The 15,521-nt window shown below is 36.0% G+C and overlaps 1 protein-coding gene across 3 annotated transcripts in view; it reads left to right on the top strand.

The window, feature by feature from the left end:
- The first annotated feature begins 4,101 nt into the window (after positions 1 to 4,101).
- The window catches only part of LOC138695781 (sodium- and chloride-dependent transporter XTRP3), a 476,534-nt gene continuing 465,114 nt past the window's right edge, over positions 4,102 to 15,521 (top strand). For 2 of the 3 annotated variants that reach the window (XM_069819975.1, XM_069819977.1), the window contains exon 1: positions 4,108 to 5,088. In XM_069819975.1, the coding sequence (XP_069676076.1) occupies positions 4,809 to 5,088 (280 nt within the window). In that variant the 5' untranslated portion in view covers positions 4,108 to 4,808. Of the gene's footprint in view, positions 5,089 to 15,521 lie in introns of all 3 variants that reach the window. The other variant, XM_069819976.1, reaches the window with a different exon arrangement.

The raw sequence follows: 15,521 nt of genomic DNA, 5'->3' as shown, positions 1-15,521 counted from the left end.
TTATCTCTTTCACTTCACTTCACTCCTAAATGTCCTATTTTATTACATCTTTTCATATTTTATTCCTATAACACTCCTACAGTTATAGTACCCCTGCTATTACTTCCAACCCACAACATTGAAAAACATGAAATATCTAATTCACTTAATTACGCTTCCAATGTCTCTCTCTTCCACTTCACATTTGTTCAGATGTTTTTTTCTGTAGTAATGTCATGAGAGGTTTGAGATTTCCCGATAAATCTACGAGCGAAGCGAGTGGATTTATCTGGCAAATCTCAGACCTCGAGTGACATTTATTAGGACTATTTCGTAAATAAAATAAAAATGTAAATAATATATTCCTAAAATTCGCTCAAAAAATGTTGATAATTGTATATTTAAGAATACTTAACCTATTCAGACATTGTGAAGTTGAAATAGATGAATATCGATTACTGCAATAAAGAAATTGAATGTTGTTCAGTAATGCCAATTGAGAAAAGCGAAATACAGGTTTAACAATGTTAATTACATGTACTTCGCTTTTCTCTTGTTATTATAACAAAAACCGTTTGTGCGAGATAGTGCGTATTTGCTTGTTTTCCGCACAGAACCAATACGCGGTAAGTGTGAAATACCACATTCAGTATTCCCAACCTAACAGACATAACAATTTCCCTCTTCTTACCGCTTAAGCGCGACATTCATTTTACTGCTTTAGGCTTTTAACATATTATTTTTAGAGACTTTTAACATAGTAATAATTATAAATTGGAAACTTACCACTGCAATTTCACCTAAATTACAATGTTAATTATTGTTTTTAAATATTTGCAAAAATTAAGTAAAGTCTACTACGCCACGAAAATTATTGCATTCCTGATACAAGTAATATTAAGGAAGCCGTGAAAAAATCAACAAGATTCCAGATGCCGATGTTATTACTGCAATATGTTATATAAATAATATTGTTAAAATATTAAAATGAAAAATAAATCATTACATGACCTTACCGTTTGTTTTAAGTTCGCATTTATAGACTGCGGGAAAAAAAAGACAGACGTATATCACGGCCTGCTGGAGTATAGTAAACACAGAAAACATTTTATAGCAACAATGTTGAAGGAAGATATTTTGGTTTTCCGAAGTTGCCGTCATTAAACAGAAACCAACATGGAGATTTCATTGCAATTAATTAGAAATTCGTCTTTCAGGTATATAATAAACGATCTTCGCACAAAATAATGTACGATACACGAGCGGTATGTTTGTTTTCATGTTCTCGGAAATTAAAAAAGCTGAACTACGTTTCGCTTTTTCAATCTTTTCCTCGACCATGAAAACGTCAACATACCGCTCTTATAACGCATATTACTATTTCATTATCTGCTGAAATCATAGTTTAATTTAAACGTTTTATAATATAATTGAAAGTAACCTGATTAATACATTAATTAAATGAATTGCTGAAAAGCAGTTATAAAATCTGAATGAAGGAGTGTAATTTTCTTCAGATAGCCTACAATGAACATGAAATCAGAAGATAAAGATGTAGATGCGGATATAGGATTTCGCACTTTATTTAGTACTTCATCGTTACATTATACACTACACCGAGAATTATGAACTACGCAATGTGTGTGAAGTCAGCTAGCAATGCTTATGTATTCACACTACAGCGAGACATATGTTGCTACACCATCTCTGCACAGATAATTAAAACACAAATTTTATTACGCCATACGGAAGGCAGTTTGATCAAAGACCTTGTATATAATAATATACAAGGTCTTTGGATTTGATATGCGCTGATGTTACATAAATTTGAACATCTGACTTTCTATTAATTGTTTAATTTCATTCAAGTAATACAAATTTTATAGGCTAAATTAGGTTAGGTTACCTGTGGAAGCGGAGCCAATGTCAACTATGCCTTATTTCGAGCGTTACTCCGTGCTACAGGAAAGCATTTTCCATAGATCGACAAACACATTCTCGCTCTAGTGAGTAAAGGAACTAAAGCTGCATCTACACAGTTAAATTGTCCATGCGCGTATGCATGCAGTCTGGGAAGAATATTGAAAGAATCAAGTTTAAAACGTTAGTTCAATTAAGATGCCTGAAGATTCTATAGTGAGCCGTTTTGAACGTCGTCTTCACTGCGTAAATATATTAATACTAAATATCAATATTGCATTCATTGCTTGAATGCGTAAAGTTGAAAGAAAAGTTTAACAGTGTAGATGCATATTAATGGATTCATGCCCATCGATTTAAGGGGAAACAGTTGGCGACACTGACTAAACAAAAGAACGACCATGCGATAAATTGATAGCGATAAATCTAGCTGCAAAAATTATCGTGATGTCTGACTGAGATTGGTTGAAATTAAAAATTTCATTGCACTTCATTGGTCGAAAATGGAATGACGTCATATAAACGAAATAGTATTTTATTCATTGTTTGTATGCATATCTTACTACACTGTTACACCATATTCTACTCTTAACACTTTCTTATCTATTCCTATTCTATCACTTTGTCAACCCTGACTTTCTTGCACTCACTTTTTAGCACTCTTCTTCCTCGCTAATTCCTTTGTCCTCACTATTCTGCCTTCCATTTCACCATTTAATAACCTCTATCTATTCTGTCCTCACAATCACTGTTATCTGGTAGCATAGTCTACTATATACAGTCACGAAGCTTGAGTTTTGAGGGTGCTAGAAACAATAGACTGTGACGGTAGTATTTTGCATTGCTTGTAATGAGGCGATATTAGCGATCCTAGTGGTGAGCAACTATCTAATGTTTGCATTTTTACTACGTATTGAGCTTCGCGACTGTATATACTAGACTGTGCCGATAGTCGCTTCATTCCTTCGCTCGTTCTTATCGTGTCTTCTCTTATTTACTTACTTACAAATGGCTTTTAAGGAACCCGAAGGTTCATTGCCGCCCTCACATAAGCCCGCCATCGGTCCCTATCCTGTGCAAGATTAATCCAGTCTCTATCATCATACCCCACCTCCCCCAAATCCATTTTAATATTATCCTCCCATCTACGTCTTGGCCTTCCTAAAGGTCTTTTTCCCTCCGGTCTCCCAACTAACACTCTATATGCATTTCTGGATTCGTCCATACGTGCTACATGCCCTGCCCATCTCAAACGTCTGGATTTAATGTTCCTAATTATGTCAGGTGAAGAATACAATGCTTGCAGTTCTGCGTTGTGTAACTTTCTCCATTCTCCTGTAACTTCATCCCGCTTAGCCCCAAATATTTTCCTAAGCACCTTATTCTCAAACACCCTTAATGTTCCTCTCTCAGAGTGAGAGTCCAAGTTTCACAACCATACAGAACAACCGGTAATATAACTGTTTTATAAATTCTAACTTTCAGATTTTTGGACAGCAGACTGGATGATAAGAGCTTCTCAACCGAATAATAACAGGCATTTCCCATATTTATTCTGCGTTTAATTTCCTCCCGAGTGTCATTTATATTGGTTACTATTGCTCCAAGATAGTAATCTGATGCTTGTAATAATTAGTAAAGGCATGCTCCATATCTGGAGGCCGTCTCCTCTATCCGCAACCTGAGGACGCGCCATGCCGTGGTGATAGGGACCCACAATACATGGCTTCTCTTATTTATCTTTATATATAAATAACTTTGTCTCAAGCAAATTTTATTCCATTTCTTGTTAGCGAATTTAATGATGAATTTCTCACACAGAAATCACAGGTAGGTGACAACCAAGTCGTAAAGCTGACCTATTTATCAACAAAGGGATAACCTTGAGCTTCAGCGACTTACATCGCTTATGTTTGTAAGGGCTCTGAGAAAATCCTGAGTGCAGGAGAACCTAGATACCAACTTTGTTGGTAAACAAATCCCTACCCTTTGTAAAAGACTCAGCTCCCAGAGAGCGCAGTCACAGGTACAGCTCTGTGCGTCATAAGAACAGGGGTGGAAGGGGGATAAATGCGGCGGGAAATTGGGGATAGTACGCATGCGTGGAGTAGCCCAACCCCTCCGTCATGGGAGTTCCCCTCCCTTCCCCGCCGACGTGGTGTTGTCGGTCTAGCGGTAGAGCGGAATGCATGCTAGTCGTGCAGTAACTCCTGAACGAAACGCTTCGAGAGGTGCCCGCCCCTCATGGTGCAGATTCTTTATTTTGAATGAAAAAATAACCGTGTACTATTCCACACTAACATTTCAGGACTAATAAACTTTGTGGTGTTTTATTTTGCTGTAGGTACCGCCGCGAAGAACCTATCATCCTTGTATGAATTCCATTCACGTCAGCAATACTTCGCAAGTATTCGAACTGTTTGGTCCGACGTCAATGCGTACGTGTAACTTATATTGATTAAATGTAGTCTTCAGTGTCTTGTCCGTTAGGTGTGATTCATTGTATTGACATTTCATCTTAAACGGGAGTGCGTATTTTTCGTATTTTTCCTGTATCAGAATAACTTGCGTCTTTGAACTATAAATGTACCGTGGTTCCCAACCGCGAATTCACTTCTGCTCAAGAAACTCCGTTATTGCTGCAATAATTTTATAGTTTTAATATGCATACATCGATGTCAGTATTAGAACACACATTATAATTCATTACAGCAAGTGAAATTTCTCTTGAAGCTCGTTTAAAACAACAGCGTCAATCTGACAACTGATCTGTGAACACTAACTTCTTAAGTTCACGTGTGTTCCAGTGTTTTAAGACAGTTTGTGAAATTTTAATACTCTTTAAACCCGGACTGCGGGAAATTTGACTTCGGACATCTTCGTCTAATTCCGTATTCTGTTCGTTAACAATGGTGGTTAGCAAGGCTGAAAGTAGGAACGGCCATGAGTTGGCACCACTGAACGCTCGAAACAATGGAACAGCGAACACCGGTGTTACCATTGTTGTGACCCCATCGCCTCAAGGAGGAGGATCTCATCGTAACAGCATCGTGACGGGTCCGTTGCCCGTCGATGAAGACCGGGCGGCATGGAGCAACAAAATGCAGTTCTTCCTCAGCATCATCGGCTATTCAGTTGGACTCGGGAATATATGGAGGTTTCCATATCTCTGCCAGCAGAACGGAGGAGGTGAGTGACTACATTTCTTGGATAAATTTCAGAACACGGATATCTTCTTACTCCAAAATTCCAATCTTGTGCACACAAAATAAGGAACAGATGCATTATAGGATCCACCCTAAATATAAGAATATGCAAAGCCACAAAATAAGGTCAACGGAAGTAGCGTTTCGATCAATTAAATTATCGATATATATCGTTTTTATTATGTTGCCAACCAACGAATATTGTTGTAAATTAGTTTGATTTTAATCATGGCGACAAGTTCGAATGCTATAGCAAATACCTTACTATAATAATACCGGACAGCTAGCAGTTTTGCGTGCGAACGACGCTGGTGCTGCTACCTACCTGCCGGTGTGGAGATACTCGCGAAACAAGCTGTAATGAACTGCAATGTATATTGTTGCTGGGCTAGTTAATAGTTTTATTAATTAGTGCTGTGTTAAAATGTCAGGGTGTATATGTGCTGTTTATAATTGTGACAATTGCAGCATTACAAATTGCTCCAAATCGTACTCTCGATTTCGACAGTTCATAAAACGAGTCAACAAAATTCTTTAGTAGGCCTAATTTCTTCGTCTTTGTGTTGATAGAAAAATACAAATTAATTTTTTTATTTAGACCTAATAAATGAATATAAGTTAAAATGTATTGCATTTTAAGGTTTTATCAAATTAAGTTTTATTGTTGTCCACATGCCTTTACTAATTATTACAAATATCAGATTACTATCAATTTTATCTTTGCAATTGTCAGTAATGCGTATATAAAGCATTATTGTAAATTCATTCCTAATATCAGATTGATTTTGTCTCGGTAAACCAAATAAAGAATATGTAACAATTAATTACGGAAAGTAATGTGAAATATGCAATATTTCTCATAATATGCAGCTTTGATATAAGATAATAATTTTACATTAAATATTATTCAACATTTCTTAAGTGTTTCATATATAATTCCACATTACTAACTCACGTTTTAAACAATAGTCCGAATCTCGCTATGTTAATATTTGTATATGTGGACGTAATTCCATCCCTCTCCGCTAGATGTCAGGTCCGCGATATTTCGCACTCACGCCAATGCTACTAGTATACAGCTGTCCGGTATTATTATAGTAAGGTATTTGGCTATAGTTAAATATAAAAAAGAAGTGGATTAAATTCTTCCTGTTGGCTTAAAATGTAAGCCTAGAATTTGAAGTTATGGAATTATAAAGAGAACGTTTTCACTTGCCTTATCCATGACTACAGATATGTTCCATGGTTTTTATGTGATTGTGGTTTATTTAAGAGTGAAATGTTCTGCGAAACATTTAATTCCGGGATGAGTTTGAAGAAATGTAAAAGTAAACGAGATGTACTCATGTGGAGATGTCATCGGAAATTACAAGTATTACATGTTAAACACAGGAACGCCGTATCGCAGCACTTTGTGAAATCACTTGGATAACGGAGAAAATGAAACGGATCATCTCCATGATAATGTTAACAACAATTTTTTATTTAAATTTTTTGGTCCAGGAAAAATACTAGTAAAAATGTGTTTTGGAAACACTGGTATTCTCCCAGGACTAAAAATGCTGCATAAATGGAATAAAATTAGCATTTTACGTGGGCCATATTGGATTTTGTGGTAAAATATTTTATGTTTTAAGTTTAGCTTCGGTTTGTTTTTTTAACTTTATTTTGAATAAAATATAATATATTGTATAACAAAGGTAACTAATATACGCTTAATTTCATTGTTGTTGGTTTCATTAAATGAAACATGTTTGCAGTATGCTTTAGTTTTGTTAAGATGGCATACTTGATATAATAATCGAAAATATACAATATATAATCGATACTATGGAATACTCGTGGTGGGTCCTATAATGCATCTGTTCCCAAAATAAATTATTGGCACTGAAAAGTGCCTATTCGTAAGCATGATGATGTGCATTCGATAAACACAGACAAATCTGCTCTTTTTAGTATTTTAAGGTAAGTCGGTGAGGTATCCGTATACTGAAAATTTCCCCTTTTCTGATTTTCCAATTATCGTCAAATTTTGCATTTATAGTCATATTTTGTTCATATTTAGGCGTAAACAATTTCATAATGATGTCTACTCTGCAACCGGGAAACTAGGGGTGTATTGCGGGCCTGGCGGCAACAAGCCACTTCTCTGATTTTTCAATTATCGTCAAATTTTGCATTTATAGTCATATTTTGTTCGTATTTAGGCGTAAACAATTTCATAGTGATGTCTCCTCTGCAACCGGGAAACTAGGGGTGTATTGCGGGCCTGGCGGCAACAAGCCACTTCTCTGATTTTTCAATTATCGTCAAATTTTGCATTTATAGTCATATTTTGTTCACATTTAGGCGTAAACAATTTCATAGTGATGTCTAATCTGCAATCGGGAAACTAGGGGTGTATTGCGGGCCTGGCGGCAACAGGGCACTTTTCTGATTATCCAATTATTGTCAAATTTTGCATTTATAGTTATACTTTGTTCATATTTAGGCGTAAACAATTTCATAGCGATGTCTAATCTGCAACCGGGAAACCAGGGTTGTATTGCGGGCCTGGCGGCAACAAGGCACTTTTCTGATTTTCCAATTATTGTCAAATTTTGCATTAATAATCACATTTTGTTCATATTTAGGCGTACACAATTTCATAGTGATGTCTAATCTGCAACCGGGAAACCAGGGGTGTATTGCGGGCCTGGCGGCAACAAGGCACTTTTCCGATTTTCCAATTCTCGTCAAATTTTGCATTTATAGTCATATTTTATTCATATTTAGGCGTAAACAATTTCATAGTGATGTCTACTCTGCAACCTAACTAACAACGTCTTTATCTAGATTCGTACCCATGTATTTTCGTCTGATATTCCGCAAGGATTCCTGTGGAAATCATGATGATGATGACGACGACGATGATGATAATGATGATGATAACGGTAGCAGCAACGACGAACATAACTACTGCCCTGTACGACCGAAATCTCAGAGCAAGGTCACTTTTCCAGTTGATTAAATCTATGGCTGTTCAATATTGAACTTCAGTTGACACAACTAAAAAAGAAAGTGATGCCAACTTCAACTCCACCCAGACTTGTTACTAATTACCAACATAACATGCGAGAAGGCTACGGGCGTAGCTTAAGGCGGTTGCCTACCGATCAGGAGTTGCGCTCGAGCAAGGGTTGGATTCCCGCTTGAGTTGATTACCTGGTTCAGTTTTTTCCCATGTATCGTAAGGCAAATATAAGGTAATCTATGGCCTCATCTCGCCAAATACCTTCTCGCTATCACCAATCTCATCGACGCCCAATAACCTCGTAGTTGATACAGCATCGTTAAATAATGAAGTAAAAGAAATAATAAAAAAAACATGCGAGAGGTCCAGGACAAATTACTTCGCGAAATGGTTCGTTTCCCCATATAATGCTTTCCTCACAACTCAGTTCATACGTCTCATCTCCGTGGCCATACTCAGTGTTGCCAACAGTTGTTCGTATAATCCCGCTAGATGGCTTCCGAAAACCCGCGATTTTCTAACAAATATCTCTAGATTTTAATGTATACTTATTATTCAATAATAATAATAATAATAATAATAATAATAATAATAATAATAATAATAATAATAACACGTTTTATTTTACCTGGCAGAGTTAAGGCCTTAAGGTCTTCCCTTCCACTCAATCAGATCTACAATTAGTACAAATGCATAAATACTAATAATAATAATAATAATAATAATAATAATAATAATATGAAATAATATTATTGAAACTCATCTAACAAGGAAACCGTCCCAGTTCGTGTAGCTTGAATTCAATGAAAATGCATATTTAAGCTAATTTTCGTTCGTCAAGAAACGTGGTGATAGTCGTTCGTTTCGCTTTTTCCTCGTTTACGAAATATAATGACTTGAAAATCGTTGGTACTTATGCCGCTTTTTGCGCACACGCGGATCCTCATAGCTGCGCCACACCGTATCACAGCTCTGGTATTAATGCTCTAGTCTATTTGTTTTCTCTTAACTCACATTAATACAGTAGTAGTGCAATCCATGGCATCTTTCACGCATTCTCACACCGTCCAAATCCATAGGCATGCAGCTGGAAGTCTAGGAATACGATTGTACACACTATGCTTTCAAGAACCGAATGGGGAATTTGGACCTAAAGTAAAGCAACGTGTAAACAAAGATAAGCCATTTAATGTCGTCGTCGATGCAAGTAGTTCCGGTAAACTGACAAAAAAATCACGTGAGAAGATGGTTAAGAGATGCATTTCTCCCGGATGTTAAGAAAGACACACTACTATTTGGCTTCTCGTTTTCAAAATTTTATCCCCATATCATCAGCTAAGTATAAGATCTCATCATAACAATTTACTCATTATACCCTACCACAAGACATCTTTATATTCTTCATCTTGTACAGTTTCAGTTGCTAGAAATTTGAACTCGCTTCCGAGTGATGTAAGGGGTTGTTGGACAATAACTTCATTTAGGTCAAAATTACATAAATTCTTACTTAACAGATTAATTGCTGATTAATATTTGTTACTTACAATGAAACTAACATCTATCCATTCTTATTATTATCATTAATTTCTCTAAACAGATTTACAAAACCTCTAATGGCAATTACATTAATATTCTCATTATAAAAATATATTTTAGATTTATATATATTTTTTTTTCTCCCTGTAACATAGTTCTAGTAAGCTTATATTAAATTAATTTTCATCATTTTACTACCTATCTCAAATATTAAATTAATTATAATTGATTGAATTAAATTAGCTCATAAATTAAGTTACTACTTTACCTTATAGGTTTATCTAAATTTAAATAAATATGTAGTCTACTAGTCGTTAAAATTGAAGAATATTGCTGGAGAAGCTTTTAAGTGTAGTGTAAATATTTGTAATTTAAATATGTATTGTATTGATTAAGGCTGGTTGAGTGGAAGAGAAGGCCTTATGGCCTTAACTCTGCCAGCGAAAATAAAACATTATTATTATTATTATTATTATTATTATTATTATTATTATTATTATTATTATTATTACTTCTGGACTCCTGGAGTGGTCAGATAGATGACACTGTATTTCCTGATGAAGAAATAAACAATACTTTACATGATAAGACAATTACACAAATTGTCCCTCCAAAAACTACACTCTACTGTGCATTTGGATAGGAAAGCAGTTTCTTATAGTTCATGTCATCCCTAGATATTTCCATAAGCAGAAAGGATTAATTAATAATGATTTACATACTTCATTTCAGTAATGTCAATGCCTGTCAATGTCGGTGAACTTGAAAGCGTTACGAAGTCAACAGTCATTTTTATCCTATGCATAATCTTCGTTTCGCACTTGTTAGCATGATTCATCATGTAATTAGATGTATTGCGGCGTATTTACGTGTTGACGACAACAGTCATGCTGGAAAACAGAATTCAATTCCAATTATAGTGTCAGCATATCGATTACTGACTTGTATCATTTTATTTGGCGAGCCGTTGTACAACCTTACTTGTACATGTAACATATTATCGCGCACTATAAATGAAACAGAAAGTTGTACATGGCGTTATGGTTTCTCTTTCTACCAAGCTAGAAGACTTAAATTTATGTTACCCGCAGTGCAAACAAGTCACTTTGTACTGTTCATATATAATGAACGTTAACGTGCTCTTATTGCATGCTGGAAGGACATAACTGGGATGTATTCTTATTTAAAAGTTTAGACTGAAAACAACCGTGATTAAAATGACAATCTGCATGGAAGCGGTTAAAAGTCTAACTAACTTAAAAATCAGCAGCTCAGCCAAGTGAACTCAGACATTGTAACGCCCCGACGTTCATCTGAAGACGAAATAGAATCAGCCTTCGAAATATATTGTGAAGTCTTTTCTTATCTGTACTTATTTACAGAATTGAACGGGTTACATCAGCTGCTTGTCTATGCGGATGACGTGAATATGTTAGGAGAAAACCCACAAACGATTAGGGAAAACACGGGAATTTTACTTGAAGCAAGTAAAGAGATAGGTTTGGAAGTAAATCCCGAAAAGACAAAGTATATGATTATGTCTCGTGACCAGAATATTGTACGAAATGGAAATATAAAAATTGGAAATTTATCCTTTGAAGAGGTGGAAAAATTAAAAAAACAAATATAAATGATACTCGAGAGAAAATTAAACATAGAATAAATAAGGGAAATGCCTGTTATTATTCGGTTGAGAAGCTTTTATCATACAGTCTGCTGTCAAAAAATCTGAAAGTTAGAATTTATAAAACAGTTATATTACCGGTTGTTCGTTATGGTTGTGAAACTTGGACTCTCACTTTGAGAGAGGAACATAGGTTAAGGGTGTTTGAGAATAAGGTGCTTAGGAAAATATTTGGGGCTTAGAGGGATGAAGTTACAGGAGAATGGAGAAAGTTACACAACACAAAACTGCACGCATTGTATTCTTCACCTGACATAATTAGGAACATAAAATCAAGACATTTGAGATGGGCAGGGCATGTAGCACGTATGGGCGAATCCAGAAATGCATATAGAGTGTTAGTTGGGAGGCCGGAGGGAAAAAGACCTTTAGGGAGGCCGAGACGTAGATGGGAAGATAATATTAAAATGGATTTGAGGGACGTGGGATATGATGATAGAGAATGGATCTTGCTCAGGATAGGGACCAATGGCGGGCTTATGTGAGGGCGGCAATGAACCTCCGGGTTCCTTAAAAGCCAGTAAGTAACTAAGTACTTATTTACAGGATGTTTCAAAATTGACGGTCAATAGATGAAAAGTACAAACTCAAAGAAGCAAAAGGCTCCAATAAATATTGGTTCGCAAATTAACCGTTCATGCGATATTTCCTTAGGCAGAGCAGGGCCTTACCATGGCCTCCTAGGTCACCGGATTTAAATCCAATAAGATTTATGTGTTTGGAACCATGTAAAAAGCCTGGTTTACACTTCATGAATTTCGGTTTCGTATTGAATATGTCTTTCGGCAGCTAAAGTATGATCCAGGACTGCCCTAGAGGATTCACAGCTCGCTACACGTTGCGTTCAGATGCATGGACAGCATTTTGAACACCTGCTGTAGGTAGAATTCAGTTAGGGATGTCTGCACGTCTGCTTTTAGTCAGCGAGGCATCTCAACAGAAAATGTGCATTATCTCGACAATGGTTAATTTGCGAACCAACGTGTATTAGGGATCTTTTGCTTGGGTTGATTTGTACTTTACACCTGTATAGGTACAAATGCCTCAAACTAGGAAGCTGCCTGGGGAGGGGAAGTAGTAGAGCTAACGGAGGGGGCCCACCTAGGCTCCGATACCCAGGTATAGTCATATTATCTGAAAGGTTGACCTCTTGACAATGTATTCAAGATGTACCCTCCCTATGCAGCCTTCTCAACTGTTATTAGAACTGAGCTGTACCGGTCTAGTCCACAGTGCACAGTAGTAGGCGGACAGTGGTAGGGGAGAAGTGCTCTATGCGCCTGCGCGAACGAGACAGCTTGCTAGTTTGAGGCATCTGTAAGTGATTGACTATCACTTTTGAAACACCCTGTATAGTCGCTTCAACTCTAGGTTATATCGCGAGTGTCTGTAGTTTACTGTGGGGAATGCTTGTTTCTGTGGTTGTATGCCTGTTACTTATTTCGTGGTAGTTACGTTTTGAAGTTGTTTGTTTTTTGCCATTTCCCGAAAGTTTGATTTTTTACATTTCAGGTACAGTTTTCTCAAAAACTATTCAACTTAGAAATCTGAAATTTTTTGTGGGTGTACAGAACGTTTAACTATATAGAATAGATGAAAGATTTTGATACAAAAGTACGCCATTCCAAAGGAAAAAAATTCTAAATATAAAAAATTACTACAATTTTTCCTAAAATATGAATTAAAGAACATAAATTATACCCTGAAGTGACCTAATGGTTTACTGGCTATATCGAGACACTTATCAAAAGCATTAATATAAAATAATATATAGTTTCAGAGAAAAGTGTACCAAGAATGGAAGCTGTATATATACAGGATGTTTCAGGAATAAGTACTGAATATTGAAGGGATGAGAGGTTGGGTCTGGTTATTCATTTTAAGGATAGGAACCTGGTGTCCCTATGAGTCGCAGCCGGAGGTGCTTTGGAATGAAAGAAGGAACAATACGTACAGAGTAGGCTACTTTTTAAAGTCCCACAATGGTATGGGGTCGAAGCACAAGATGTCTACTTTGGTTAGGAAGAGAAGATACGAGAGGTGAAATTTTTATTCAGTTTACGTTTACATTTACTTGAACGTAACTTACGGAAGGTGTTCAAAGTGTCCGCCGTTGCCCTGACGACACAATTTCATTCGTCGGAACATCGTGTGTAGTTCAGATGATAAAGATTCATCTTTTTGTATGCATTAGAAGCGATCCCACTTATATCGAGTATGTCAAAACCACAATCATAGGGTACAGTACAGTATGGCTACTGTAGGCTATATTGTGTACGTACGGACCTTTCTACTACAGTATGATTATGATTATACAGGGACATCATTTTATTTTTACTAACATTTTTAATACAGGGACATCATTTTATTTTTACTAACATTTTTAATATTAACTTGCCTATACCTCTGGATCAACGCCGTTTGCTACCCCCTTCCACGACTGGAGTTCTATGATACTGGCGTAATATACAAACAAATCACTTTACTAGGTATAGGAGGGAAGAAAAGTAGTTCATCCATTTACGTAAACTAGGAAATATTGCGCTTTTGAGTTCAATAATTTTCATTAGGTTTTTGTTTAATCAAAATACAGTACAGTATTAACAATGAGTGTTTTTACTCACGAACTGAGCTATCCATGTGGACGTATTCATTATGCAGTGTATATTATACTGTTTACAGCACATTAGCGTACAATATAGAGAATGAAGTTAAATTGAAAAATAATCATAATATGGATATTTAAACACATTTTTTTTATGCTGGCCGCTCATTTCGATACAGGCTTCAGTTCTAATGTGCATATTATCGCACTATAGACTATTGTACTTAATCCCAATTACCAGTTTCGTTCTTCGTACTAGTTACTCATGTTGAAATAATTCTGTACCTACTCTATAAAAGAGTACCTTACGTACTGTAAATTCAATCTTCACTTCTGCCCGATCCGAAAAGATAAAATTACTCAGACATACTATCTACTGTCCGTCCAAGTGGTTATTTCGGAGGGTCGTAGAAAGGAGGAAAATCACGTGCCAGTTAATTACTTAACGAAGCCCTTTTATTTAAATTATTTTAAACAGTTGTATAATATTACTTAGATATCCAATTCCTAACAGAAATTAATGTTCTCAGAAAAGAGCTAAGACAGCCCAGCCACTAGCTGGCGAATAAAAGCTGGTTGGGGAAACCGGGATACGACGTAGGGAAATGGACGACAGTACCTGTGCGAAAATGATTCAATATTGTAAGCTCTTTCGTCACTGGAATACGCGAACATATTTTTGGAACATACTGTTTACTATGACCGTAAGGCTACTATGACTGTATATACGGCGTGGAGGACGGTTGAACTTCGTTATTAGAAGGGGTGGGAGTGAAGTACATTAAAAAACTCAGGTACAATAAAAATTGAAGTAAAAATAAAATGATGTCCCTGTATTAACCTGGCTATACCGTTGGATTAACGGTTGAGTCCCGGAAACACCGATTGCTACCTCCTTTCACGACTGGAGTTCTAGGATACTGGCGTAAAATACAAACAAATCACTTTACTAGGTATAGGAGGGAAGAAAAGTAGTTAATCCATTTACGTAAACTAAGAAATATCACAATTTTGCATATTGGCATTGGATAGCGAGAGAATGGATAATCGCGGACACCATGTTCCTATGCAAAACATAACCACCTAGGCACGCACTATTATCCCTAAAAAATTGGGTACTTATTTCTTGAACACTCTATATATATGTTTTTTTAATTATTGCACAGATTAACACAATTACATATCTAAAGGAATTAATACTAGCTAGGAATCTTTGATAGCAGTGGATTCAGAAAATATTCCTTGTATGTATGTATTTATTCACACTGCAGTGGGTATATACCCGGTGGCAGTGGTAACTAATTACACTCAATAATGACAATAATAAACTTATTAATTAAAAATACAATTAATAATACTAATAATTAATACTAACAATAATTAATAATAACAACAACAGTGAATATACTAAATTAAATGAAAGGATCACTTAAAATAACATTTGAAATAAATCTAATTTGTATCTTAAAACTAAGATCGAACTAAAAGCCACGAGTATGATATGTTCATATCTGCACAAGTACCTTTCAGCACTACACTCATTTCGCTGTCAACTCACTCACTGCACTGGAACTACGA

The sequence above is a fragment of the Periplaneta americana genome, chromosome 3 (genome assembly GCF_040183065.1).
Source record: "Periplaneta americana isolate PAMFEO1 chromosome 3, P.americana_PAMFEO1_priV1, whole genome shotgun sequence".
Taxonomy (NCBI): Eukaryota; Metazoa; Arthropoda; class Insecta; order Blattodea; family Blattidae; genus Periplaneta; species Periplaneta americana.
This window is presented reverse-complemented; position numbering and strand designations above follow the sequence as displayed.